This window comes from Rhinichthys klamathensis, unplaced genomic scaffold, assembly GCF_029890125.1.
Source record: "Rhinichthys klamathensis goyatoka isolate OS25496 unplaced genomic scaffold, OSU_Roscu_1.1 h1tg000123l_1, whole genome shotgun sequence".
NCBI classification, from domain to species: Eukaryota; Metazoa; Chordata; class Actinopteri; order Cypriniformes; family Leuciscidae; genus Rhinichthys; species Rhinichthys klamathensis.
This window is the reverse complement of record NW_026606660.1, coordinates 2,684,906-2,697,670: the sequence shown is the minus strand read 5'-3', so window position 1 is coordinate 2,697,670 and position 12,765 is coordinate 2,684,906. Positions and strand designations below refer to the sequence as shown.

General features: G+C 40.2%; 1 protein-coding gene across 2 annotated transcripts in view; it reads right to left on the bottom strand.

Annotated features, from left to right (window-relative positions):
* Positions 1-331: 331 nt before the first annotated feature.
* kiz (kizuna centrosomal protein) overlaps positions 332-12,765 on the bottom strand; it is a 41,498-nt gene continuing 29,064 nt past the window's right edge. For both annotated transcript variants that reach the window (XM_056255886.1, XM_056255885.1), the window contains 2 exons: positions 1,807-1,850; positions 332-715 (listed from right to left, as the gene is read on the bottom strand). In XM_056255886.1, coding sequence (XP_056111861.1) covers positions 612-715; positions 1,807-1,850 — 148 coding nt within the window. In that variant the 3' untranslated portion in view covers positions 332-611. The remainder of the gene's footprint in view (positions 716-1,806; positions 1,851-12,765) is intronic.

The window sequence follows — 12,765 nt, the reverse complement described above, 5'->3', positions numbered from 1 at the left end:
CACATTTTAAAACCAGTCGAATTTCGAAGTGGCCGCATGTCGTCGGCGTGAAAGAGTCGGGGAGACGCTGTCGCGTTCAGCTGACGAAAACGCCTATCTACCAGCGCAAATACAGAGAGCGTTTGTTTCTATATTGAGATGAGCACAACGCATTTTGTCCTCCTAAATGGGCCATGGGTACTTCAGTGAGTTCAAAGGTGTTTTAGCAGCATGCAGAGTGGCCATTGTGCACTGGCTTTTCATAGGAGTTGACTCAGAGCATTCCACTCCAACTCAACGCCAGATACCTGCAGCATCTAAACTGCGTAATATTCAACACAGTGCAAAGGAATCACTTTAAAAACCAAGTTTAATCTATTTCAACCAGGTCCAAGTGTTGTTCAGCTAAAGAGACTCAAGCAGGGTTAACACCAACATGTTTTGAAAACCCTTCACAGTCTTTGGCCACAATAAAGTGGATGGCTCTTTTTTGTTTTCGCGGAATGTCGCACTCATTCCTCGGTGAAGATTTCTGTTTGTTTTGCGATCGCGTAAAGGCATCTCTTTCAAACATATTAACTGCTCATTGGGGGAAAAAAATGTGACAGCGTGAACTCTGGAAAAAAGAAACCTCAATCATAAAAATCATCAAAGTCATGGCTGCTGGTGTTGCGGGACTGAGGACGCAAGGCCATTTCGATCTCAGAATTGCTGTCGTCGGATTCTCCCCAAAATGCTGCAATCAAAAATATGTACGCACACCATTAACATTCTGTTGCAGTAAAGAGGAAGTAATGAATTTGCGCTGGAGCGTGATCCGCAACAAAGTAAATAATTCCAGAGACACTGGTACAAAAAAACAACAAAAACTAAAAAACTAAACGCACATTGTAACCAGACATACTGGCCAAATTTAGGAATAACGATTTTTTTTAATGTCTTTGAAATGAGTCTCTTATGCGCCCAGTAATAACATAAATATTGTGAAATAATATTATATTATGTTTTTTTTTAATAATTTAATGTTTTCTCCTGTGATCAAAGCTCGATTTTCAGCATCATTACTCCAGTGTCACATGATCCTTCAGAAATCACTCTAATATAATGATTTGCTGCTCAAGAAACATGTCTGATTATTATCAATGTTTTGCTGCTTAATAAATGTTTTTTTTTTTTTTTTTTTTGGAAATCATGATACACTAGCATTCAAAAGTTTTGGGGTAAGGAAGATTAAAAAATATCAGCAAGGATGCATTCAATTGAACAAAAGTGACAGTAAAGACATTTATAATGTTTCAAAAGATTGAACATAATATGCTAAACTAGTAAACATAATAAATGCTGTTCTTTAGTTCTTTATATTCACCAAAGAACCCTGAAAACATGTATCATGGTTTCCACACAAATATTAAGCAAACATTAATAAAACTATTAAAAACTGAGCACTGAAAATAATTGATAACTGAGCATATTAGAATGATTTCTGAAGGATCGTGTGACACTGAAGACTGGAGTATTGATGCTGAAAATTCAGATTTGATCACAGGAATAACATTATATATTAAAATATATTGAAAACAGTTTTTTAAAAATGTAATAATATTTCACAACACTGCAGTTTTTACTGTAGTTTTGATTGAATAAATGCAGCCTTGGTAATAAGTATGAGAGACTTCTTTAAAAAACATACATTTTTGCCTGGTAGTGTATACATAAAATATAAGTAGTGTAGTAAATAAGTAAATCTGATTGTGGAACATAAGCATAAATATAAAGGATAAATATAGTTTTTTAAACATATTTGAGTCATTTGTACAGTGGTCTTACCCTTTGACTGGACAGCAGAGAAAGCTTTACTTTTGGCACTCTTCCTGTGAGAAATGAAAAACAAGAGATTGTGAGACTACACATTTTCTTACTTGTTTGTAATTATGAACAACATTTTATCTAACAAAATGAAAAAATTGTAAAAACCATCTCATTCAATCAGTTGCTCAACATCAGTTCAGCCACAACACGCTCCCGGAAGCCATCATTTCTTACACAACATCGTCTTTTCTTTGCAAGGTACTAACCAAACCCTGAAGAACATCATTTCCCCTCTAAGCCTGTTCTCAGATGGGGTGATCGGCCAAATAAACTTCCTTGACTTCTTTTCTAATGGCACTGAAGGACCCGGTCAAGGCTCTCTATTCACAAGTGGACTGAGCGCCGGGTTGCCGGGTTCCTGGGTTCCCATAGCATCACTGATATCTATGTAAATGCATGACCCCTGACAAGCCTTTGATCTGCATTGATGCATATGCAAAAGCTCGCGCTACTTTTCATACAGCCTTCCTTCTTCATTTACATCAGCACAGGGCATCCATTCAGACCTCGACAATGACGTCTTCATCTTCACCCTCATCCTCGCCCTCCGTGTCTTCATATATCCATATCATTGATTTTGTTTTCACATTGATGTACTTTAAAGGATTCAGGGAGCAAGAGTAAGAATATCTAGTTTTCCTTTGATGGATTCGGATGAAAAGATAAAACAGCGGTTGTATGTGTATTCACACGTGGCCCGCCGACCCGGCAGCAAATTCAGTCACGTACGCTCAACCTTGACACTGACCAAAGGAGCTGTAAAGACGTAGTTGTACTCAATTAGGTTGGCTCTCACATAATTCAGCTTAGCTCTTTTGTTTCCAGAACATTTCTGTACAAGGCACAACATTTCAGAAATTCGATTGATGCATGCATGCAGATGCTATGATAAGAGTCATGAACAAATAGGTTAGATAAATCACCTTTGGCTCAAACTTATGAATAGTAGAGCATCAAAGTTACAGTTGACAGATACAAAAAGTGCCACATAGATGTATTCAGTCCCGAGGTCAAGGGACATTACTGGCATAAACCCATGAAAAACCTTTCTGAAACCGATACTGGCGGCTGAATTCTTTTTCAAACGGTCTATTTAGGCAGCAATTTTGCACAGCACAACAATACAACAGAAATCATTATCTTGTTCAAAATGGCCATTTACGATGGACTGAGCACAATTTGCATTATCGACATAAATACGTGGTATTTGTGTTGCATAGACAGAGCATATGGCAGCACATTCAAAACACACACACACACATGTTGAGCATCAGACATGTTTTAGCGTAGCGCATTATTTGTTATAGCATATTTTAATATTTATTGCATGATTCTCTGGAATGCTACGACTTCCCATGGGCATTTTTTTAATGCTGACAATATCATTTTGGTAGATTTCATTTTTACATTATAAAATAACTTTGACTCAAATCAACATTTCATGCAGCTGCATAATAAATCCACTGACTGTTCATTATTCCTTACATACATCACCATTAGGTATAAGCTGCATTTAAACAAACTTCAAGTAAAAACAGTATAATATAGTAAAATATTATTACCATTTTAATAATCTATTTGAGTGTATTTTAAAATGAAATTTATGTGTCACATGATCCTTCAGAAATCATTCTAATATGCTGATTTGATGCTCAAGAAACATTTCGGATTATTATCAATGTTGAGTTGTGCTGCTTCATATTTTTGTGGAAATCATGATACTTTTTTTCAGAATTCCTTATAAAAATAGTTTATTCGAAACGGAAATCCTTTGTAACATTATACAAGTTTAACTGTTACATTTGATCAATTAAATGCATACTATCTAAATAAAAGTATATAAAAAAAAATCTACTGATGAAGTTGTCAAGTCCTGGTGTATAAACTGAAGCTAGAAAAAATGCTTTAGAGAGTTCGACATAAAACGCATTATTCAAATAATTATGCTTAAAAAATGCTTTTTAGAATTTATGTAAATTTAAATACTAAACTGTCTGCAAAAATGAATAAACTAACAAACAAACATATTGTGTCCAATTTTCCATCTCCCTTTCTCTGTTCAAATTGAAAATATGGGAGGCCGTTCTCTTTTTTTGAACATTGAACGCTAAAGCTAAATTTTAGTCATGATGAGCTCAATAATAAATACATGTTTTGCTGGGTAAATAGGGCTATTCTTTTACATAACTTGCTTGCCATGGGAATGCACTATCCGCTGGACCACTTCTGACAGTGACGAGTCTGATTTCAAGACACTATTACCACAGAGAGCTGTGAATGCACTGACCCTCCAATCTAATATTCCATTTCCATAAACATTTATGCCAGTTCATCTTGCACTGAGGTTCACTTAATTGAGGCAACGAATCTGAATATGTAAGACAGGGCTGGCCACTGTTTGGCTGCGTCTCATACACAGAGGTGAATGTAATGTGTAAAATGATGCAAATTACTGCTTTGACGGCAACCTCTCTCTATTTCCCTCCGCACCAGCGTTTACTTTTTCCGCTCTCCCTCTGTTCCGCATTGTTTTGAGCATTTGGATGTATTTGCGATATTTGATGAAAAGTGCCCCGTGCGTTTTTAGGCAAGCATTTGATACATTAATATATGGGGTGTGTGGGTTGTTGTTATGATATCTGAGCTATGAATAAAAGACGTCTCTCGGCATCCTATGCAGCAATATGCGTCATGTAAATAGACTGCAGTTAGTCTGCATTTGTTGTCTGGGCAAAGTTATTTTCATAATACCTGTGATCACGTACGATTACAGCTCTGCTATTAGTTTTGATGAAAGTGTATCATTGCAATATCATTCCTTTTGAAATATGCTGTTTATAAAGGGGAAAAATTTATGTGTGTCGTCAAATATTACTGATATTCACTTATATTTATTAAAGGGTTAGTTCACCCAAAAATGGAAATGAAAATTACTCACCCTCATGTTGTTTCAAACCCGTAAGACAAGAATGAACAAGACAGGGCTGGCCACTGTTTGGAACTTTGACAAGTTCATCTTCAAAACACAAATGAAGATCTTTTTGATGAAATCTGAGAGCTTTCTGTCCCTCCATTGACAGCTACGCAACTACCACTTTGATGTTTCAAAAAGTTCATAAATAGATCTTAACCAATCCACATGAATTGAGCGGTTAGCCAAATTTTCTGAAGAGACTTGATCACTTTATATGATGAACATATTGAATTTAGTCTTTTATTCACATATAAAACATTGATCAACTCACATATCAGTTGTGGTAAACGGAAGCGCAAGCATGTTCACTTGATGTGCGAGAACCAATGAGGTTCATTCTCGTGTTACGCAGCACGATTGATCTTCCGCAAGAACCAATGAGGTTCATTCTCGTGTTATACAGCACGACTGAGCTTCAGCAGGAACCAATGAGGTTCATTCTTGTGTTACACAGCACGATTGAGCTTCAGCAGGAACCAATGAGGTTCATTCTTGTGTTACACAGCACGATTGATCTTCAGCGAGAACCAATGAGGTTCATTCTCGTGTTACACAGCACGATTGATCTTCCGCAAGAACCAATGAGGTTCATTCTCGTGTTACACAGCACGATTGATCTTCCGCAAGAACCAATGGGGTTCATTCTCATGTTACGCAGCACGTTTGATCTTCCGCAAGAACCAATGAGGTTCATTCTCGTGTTACACAGCACGTTTGATCTTCAGCAGGAACCAATGTGGTTCATTCTCGTGTTACACAGCACGTTTGATCTTCCGCAAGAACCAATGAGGTTCATTCTCGTGTTACACAGCACGTTTGAGCTTCAGCAAGAACCAATGAGGTTCATTCTCGTGTTACGCAGCACGTTTGATCTTCAGCAGGAACCAATGAGGTTCATTCTTGTGTTACGCAGCACGTTTGATGTTCCGCAAGAACCAATGTGGTTCATTCTCGTGTTACACAGCATGTTTGATCTTCTGCAAGAACCAATGAGATTCATTCTCGTGTTACGCAGCACATTTGATCTTCCGCAAGAACCAATGAGATTCATTCTCGTGTTACGCAGCACATTTGATCTTCCGCAAGAACCAATGAGGTTCATTCTCGTGTTACACAGCATGTTTGATCTTCTGCAAGAACCAATGAGATTCATTCTCGTGTTACGCAGCACATTTGATCTTCCGCAAGAACCAATGAGATTCATTCTCGTGTTACACAGCATGTTTGATCTTCCGCAAGAACCAATGAGGTTCATTCTCGTGTTACACAGCACGTTTGATCTTCAGCAGGAACCAATGTGGTTCATTCTCGTGTTACACAGCACGTTTGATCTTCCGCAAGAACCAATGAGGTTCATTCTCGTGTTACACAGCACGTTTGATCTTCAGCAGGAACCAATGAGGTTCATTCTTGTGTTACGCAGCACGTTTGATCTTCCGCAAGAACCAATGTGGTTCATTCTCGTGTTACACAGCATGTTTGATCTTCCGCAAGAACCAATGAGGTTCATTCTCGTGTTACACAGCACGTTTGATCTTCAGCAGGAACCAATGAGGTTCATTCTTGTGTTACGCAGCACGTTTGATCTTCCGCAAGAACCAATGTGGTTCATTCTCGTGTTACACAGCATGTTTGATCTTCTGCAAGAACCAATGAGATTCATTCTCGTGTTACGCAGCACATTTGATCTTCCGCAAGAACCAATGAGATTCATTCTCGTGTTACGCAGCACATTTGATCTTCCGCAAGAACCAATGAGGTTCATTCTCGTGTTACGCAGCACATTTGATCTTCCGCAAGAACCAATGAGATTCATTCTCGTGTTACGCAGCACGTTTGAGCTTCAGCAAGAACCAATGGGGTTAATTCTCATGTTACACAGCACGTTTGAGCTTCAGCAAGAACCAATGAGATTCATTCTCGTGTTACGCAGCACGTTTGAGCTTCAGCAAGAACCAATGAGGTTCATTCTCATGTTACACAGCACGTTTGATCTTCCGCAAGAACCAATGGGGTTCATTCTCGTGTTACGCAACTCGTTTGATCTTCCGCAAGAACCAATGGGGTTCATGCTCATGTTACGCAGCACGTTTGATCTTCAGCAAGAACCAATGGGGTTCATTCTCATGTTACACAGCACGTTTGAGCTTCAGCGGGAACCAATGAGGTTCATTCTCGTGTTACGCAGCACGTTTGATCTTCCGCAAGAACCAATGAGGTTCATTCTCGTGTTACACAGCATGTTTGATCTTCAGCGGGAACCAATGAGGTTCATTCTTGTGTTACGCAGCACGTTTGATCTTCAGCAGGAACCAATGAGGTTCATTCTCGTGTTACACAGCACGTTTGAGCTTCAGCGGGAACCAATGAGGTTCATTCTTGTGTTACGCAGCACGTTTGATCTTCCGCAAGAACCAATGTGGTTCATTCTCGTGTTACACAGCATGTTTGATCTTCTGCAAGAACCAATGAGATTCATTCTCGTGTTACGCAGCACATTTGATCTTCCGCAAGAACCAATGAGATTCATTCTCGTGTTACGCAGCACGTTTGAGCTTCAGCAAGAACCAATGGGGTTAATTCTCATGTTACACAGCACGTTTGAGCTTCAGCAAGAACCAATGAGGTTCATTCTCATGTTACACAGCACGTTTGATCTTCCGCAAGAACCAATGGGGTTCATTCTCGTGTTACGCAACTCGTTTGATCTTCCGCAAGAACCAATGGGGTTCATGCTCATGTTACGCAGCACGTTTGATCTTCAGCAAGAACCAATGGGGTTCATTCTCGTGTTACGCAGCACGTTTGAGCTTCAGCAAGAACCAATGGGGTTAATTCTCATGTTACACAGCACGTTTGAGCTTCAGCAAGAACCAATGAGGTTCATTCTCATGTTACACAGCACGTTTGATCTTCCGCAAGAACCAATGGGGTTCATTCTCGTGTTACGCAACTCGTTTGATCTTCCGCAAGAACCAATGGGGTTCATTCTCATGTTACACAGCACGTTTGAGCTTCAGCGGGAACCAATGAGGTTCATTCTCGTGTTACGCAGCACGTTTGATCTTCCGCAAGAACCAATGAGGTTCATTCTCGTGTTACACAGCATGTTTGATCTTCCGCAAGAACCAATGAGGTTCATTCTCGTGTTACACAGCACGTTTGATCTTCCGCAAGAACCAATGTGGTTCATTCTCGTGTTACACAGCATGTTTGATCTTCCGCAAGAACCAATGAGGTTCATTCTCGTGTTACACAGCACGTTTGATCTTCAGCAGGAACCAATGGGGTTCATTCTCGTGTTACGCAGCACGTTTGATCTTCAGCAAGAACCAATGAGGTTCATTCTCGTGTTACACAGCACGTTTGATCTTCAGCAGGAACCAATGGGGTTCATTCTCGTGTTACGCAGCACGTTTGAGCTTCAGCGGGAACCAATGAGGTTCATTCTCGTGTTACACAGCACGTTTGAGCTTCAGCGGGAACCAATGAGGTTCATTCTCGTGTTACGCAGCACGTTTGAGCTTCAGCAGGAACCAATGAGGTTCATTCTCGTGTTACGCAGCACGTTTGATCTTCCGCAAGAACCAATGGGGTTCATTCTCATGTTACGCAGCACGTTTGATCTTCAGCGGGAACCAATGAGGTTCATTCTCGTGTTACACAGCACGTTTGATCTTCAGCAGGAACCAATGGGGTTCATTCTCGTGTTACGCAGCACGTTTGAGCTTCAGCGGGAACCAATGAGGTTCATTCTCGTGTTACACAGCACGTTTGAGCTTCAGCGGGAACCAATGAGGTTCATTCTCGTGTTACGCAGCACGTTTGAGCTTCAGCAGGAACCAATGAGGTTCATTCTCGTGTTACGCAGCACGTTTGATCTTCCGCAAGAACCAATGAGGTTCATTCTTGTGTTACGCAACTCGTTTGATCATCCGCAAGAAACAATGAGGTTCATTCTCGTGTTACACAGCACGTTTGAACTTCCGCAAGAACCAATGAGGTTCATTCTCGTGTTACGCAGCATGTTTGATCTTCCGCAAGAACCAATGAGGTTCATTCTCATGTTACGCAGCACGTTTGAGCTTCAGCAAGAACCAATGAGGTTCATTCTCGTGTTACGCAGCACGTTTGAGCTTCAGCGAGAACCAATGTGGTTCATTCTCGTGTTACGCAGCACGTTTGAGCTTCAGCGAGAACCAATGAGATTCATTCTCGTGTTACGCAGCACATTTGATCTTCGGCGAGAACCAATGAGATTCATTCTCGTGTTACGCAGCACGTTTGATCTTCCGCAAGAACCAATGGGGTTCATTCTCATGTTACGCAGCACGTTTGATCTTCAGCAGGAACCAATGAGGTTCATTCTTGTGTTACGCAACTCGTTTGATCATCCGCAAGAAACAATGAGGTTCATTCTCGTGTTACACAGCACGTTTGAACTTCCGCAAGAACCAATGAGGTTCATTCTCGTGTTACGCAGCATGTTTGATCTTCCGCAAGAACCAATGAGGTTCATTCTCATGTTACACAGCACGTTTGAGCTTCAGCAAGAACCAATGAGGTTCATTCTCGTGTTACGCAGCACGTTTGAGCTTCAGCGAGAACCAATGAGGTTCATTCTCGTGTTACGCAGCACGTTTGAGCTTCAGCAGGAACCAATGAGGTTCATTCTTGTGTTACGCAGCACATTTGATCTTCGGCGAGAACCAATGAGATTCATTCTCGTGTTACGCAGCACGTTTGAGCTTCAGCAAGAACCAATGAGGTTCATTCTCGTGTTACGCAGCACGTTTGAGCTTCAGCAGGAACCAATGAGGTTCATTCTTGTGTTACGCAGCACATTTGATCTTCGGCGAGAACCATTGAGGTTCATTCTTGTGTTACGCAGCACGTTTGAGCTTCAGCAGTAACCAATGAGGTTCATTTTGTGTTACGCACCAGGTTTGAGCTTCCGCAAGAATCAATGAGGTTTGTTCTCGAGCGTCAAGCAGGTTCGGTTGAGCTTCTTTTTATATTCGCTGATCAATGTTTAAATGTGAATAAAAGCCTAAATTAAATCTGTTCATCATATAAAGCAATTGAGTCTCTTAAGAAAATTTGGACTAAACCGCTCAAAAAATATGCATGTCATGTCAAATTTTACAGATATTCACTTATATTTAAGAAACATAATAAAGGTTGAAAATTAACTGTGATTTTTTTGAGTTGTACATAAAACTGATTATTGAAGTACGTTTTACAAGAAAATACTCTCAGCCTTTCCACTTAAACATGTCATGTTTAAGACTTAATTTAAGTGTTTCCGGCTCTAAGTTTGCTGTCATGTGGGGACCTTTCATAAGTTATATTCAAAATTCGCTATCGCTGAAGGGGGATGAATCGATACAGATGGCTGGTTTTGCCTGTAATTGACTGATGTTGCTTTACTTTTTTTTATTAATTTATATTTTATTATTTACTTAAATTTACTTACACACACACACACACACACACATATATATATATATATATATGTGTGTGTGTGTGTGTGTGTATGAAATTTATAAATAAATATATTATATATATATATATAAAAATGTGTGTGTGTAGATATTTGATAGGTACGCTATGTAAAGCACAATGACTGTACACATGTATTGTTGTTGGTTGAGTTGACTGTGAGTGTGTATGTTGTTTAAATAAAAACAGTAAAAAAAATCATGTTTTGATTCAATTTGTTACTTGCTGATTCTTTGTAATTACTTGTCAAATTTACTAGCAATTTTTGAGGGAAAATTGTTTCTACACCAATGTGTATGAGTACAGGATCTATACCTATCATAAGAATTTAGCATATAAAAACATAGATAAACATCTATACGCCTCCACAGCTATGCTAATAGAACATGCTCTTTGGATCAGTATTTGTGCAAGGTAGCAGTAGCACCTCCTACACCCGTCCCAGCTGTGACCCACAGCAGCACTGATTTACCATTGATTGGACCCCTGTAAGAGCCAAGAGCTCTGGAGTGAGGTAATGATTCAGAGCAGCAGAGAGAGCGCCCTCTACGTGCCACCAGCTGCCACTGTTGGGTACCACACAGCTGGCCTAAATATGAGTGCCCTCTGCTGGCGAACAGAAAGAACTGCAGGAGGATAGGCAGGGGACTTTTCTTTTTAAATGTGCTGTGTACACACAGACATCACCTCAAGAGAACTGAGCCACTGCATTTTTTTTCTCCTGTATTATTTCAGTTTACAAATTGAAGACCTCATCTTGGTAAAGAAAAAAAAAATGGGCTCAGTGAAATAAATGTTGATATGTGTACAGAGAATATTCATTTTTTGTTAGACAAAGCAGGCGGATGATGAGAGGCACAAAGAAAGAGACTGGCTACTGCTGTTTAGTGCTACCCCGTCCCACCCACCACCACCCTACACATTCATTCACTCTAGACAACAGAAGACGCCCGTAACAGGGATATTTTAGTTAAACTAAAACAAAAATCAAGGCAACATTTCTCATTTTCATTTAGTTTAACTTGATGTACTAAAATAACTGAAACTGAAATAAAATTAATGAAAATATATAGACACATTTAAAAACAAAAAACAAAAATATACTCTAATAGTATCTCAATGATGCAAATTTGTTAAACTGGGAAAACTCAAAGTCTCTATACAAACGGCTTCCTTTACATATTAACCTCCCACTGCTGTTACGCAAGCACAATTGTTTTAAATTGAAGAAATGTTGGTTAAGATGTTACGCTAACCCGTCACTACTCCTAACCTGTTATTTTTCCTAAAGCAACAGAGCGGGACACTAAGATCCAGCGAGCGGGCGAGACCTGCGCTACATGCCTGCAGTAGCCGAGGACACAATAGCAGCTGAAGAGGAGGAAGCTGTGGCATGCAGCCTTAAACAAAGCGCAGGAACAAGAGGTCTTTACATGGAGTGCAGCTGCTTATTGGAGCTCTCCCCTTCCCGAATCACTGCAGCACACAGGCGTAACAAATACCGTCCGCACAGCCTCTGAATTATAACACAATAAAACGCTGTGTTCCATAAAAGTATTTAGCAGTAAAAATGGCACGTTGACGAGAGGAGAGCGCAGGGAAGGGAATTAAGGGGGGGGAAAAAACGACAAAAAATGGGGGTGGATATGAAAGACCCCAATTCTCTTCAGTGCTATAATAGTGAAATGAACACACATAAATGTGTTAAGAGTATCTCTTTGCATCTTGTATGGACTGCATGCATTTAATCTGGAAAGCTTATTATGGGCGAGTCATTGCTATGCAAAGCAGCGCCTGACGCTTTTCTCTGGTCTTTTCAGCCCGGCGCAGTGTTTGGCCAATAGGCCTGGCCCCCCGCCTCTCATTGGGCATTCATAACATGCAACATTTGCACAATGTATCTCTCAAAGACTGCTGAATAGGGGGCCTTAATACTCATGTAAACAACTGCAAACCAATTACTTAATGAATCAGCCCCACACATAATGAGGAGGCGCACAAAGGCCCATAAATGCATTTTTTTGCACCAAAGTGCCTGCTTTAAACTCCGATTCTTCAGCTACGGTCCCGGCTTAAGCGCAAAATCATAATTATGACAAAGAAAGAGAGGCACTTGATTTATTTTATTTTGCTTTATTACGATTTTTGTGTGAGTTTTGGACCGAAGCAGACGGCCTTTTAATGTGCCCATCGGCTCAGTGACAGAATGACAACAGTAAGTGACGGAGAAGAGAGAGCGAGAGAGGGGGAACAGCACATGTAGTGTTCTACTGGTGCTCGAGTGCAGGGTACTTGTGGAGGCAATAAAGCGCAAGAAGTGACTGGCAAGAGGAATTCTTCAGCACGCCACGAAATGGTTTACCTGAAAGCAAAGCGAATGCTGCAATGCTAACCATCATCTTTAACCATCATAACCCCACAGAGGGTCTTCTCTCAGGAGC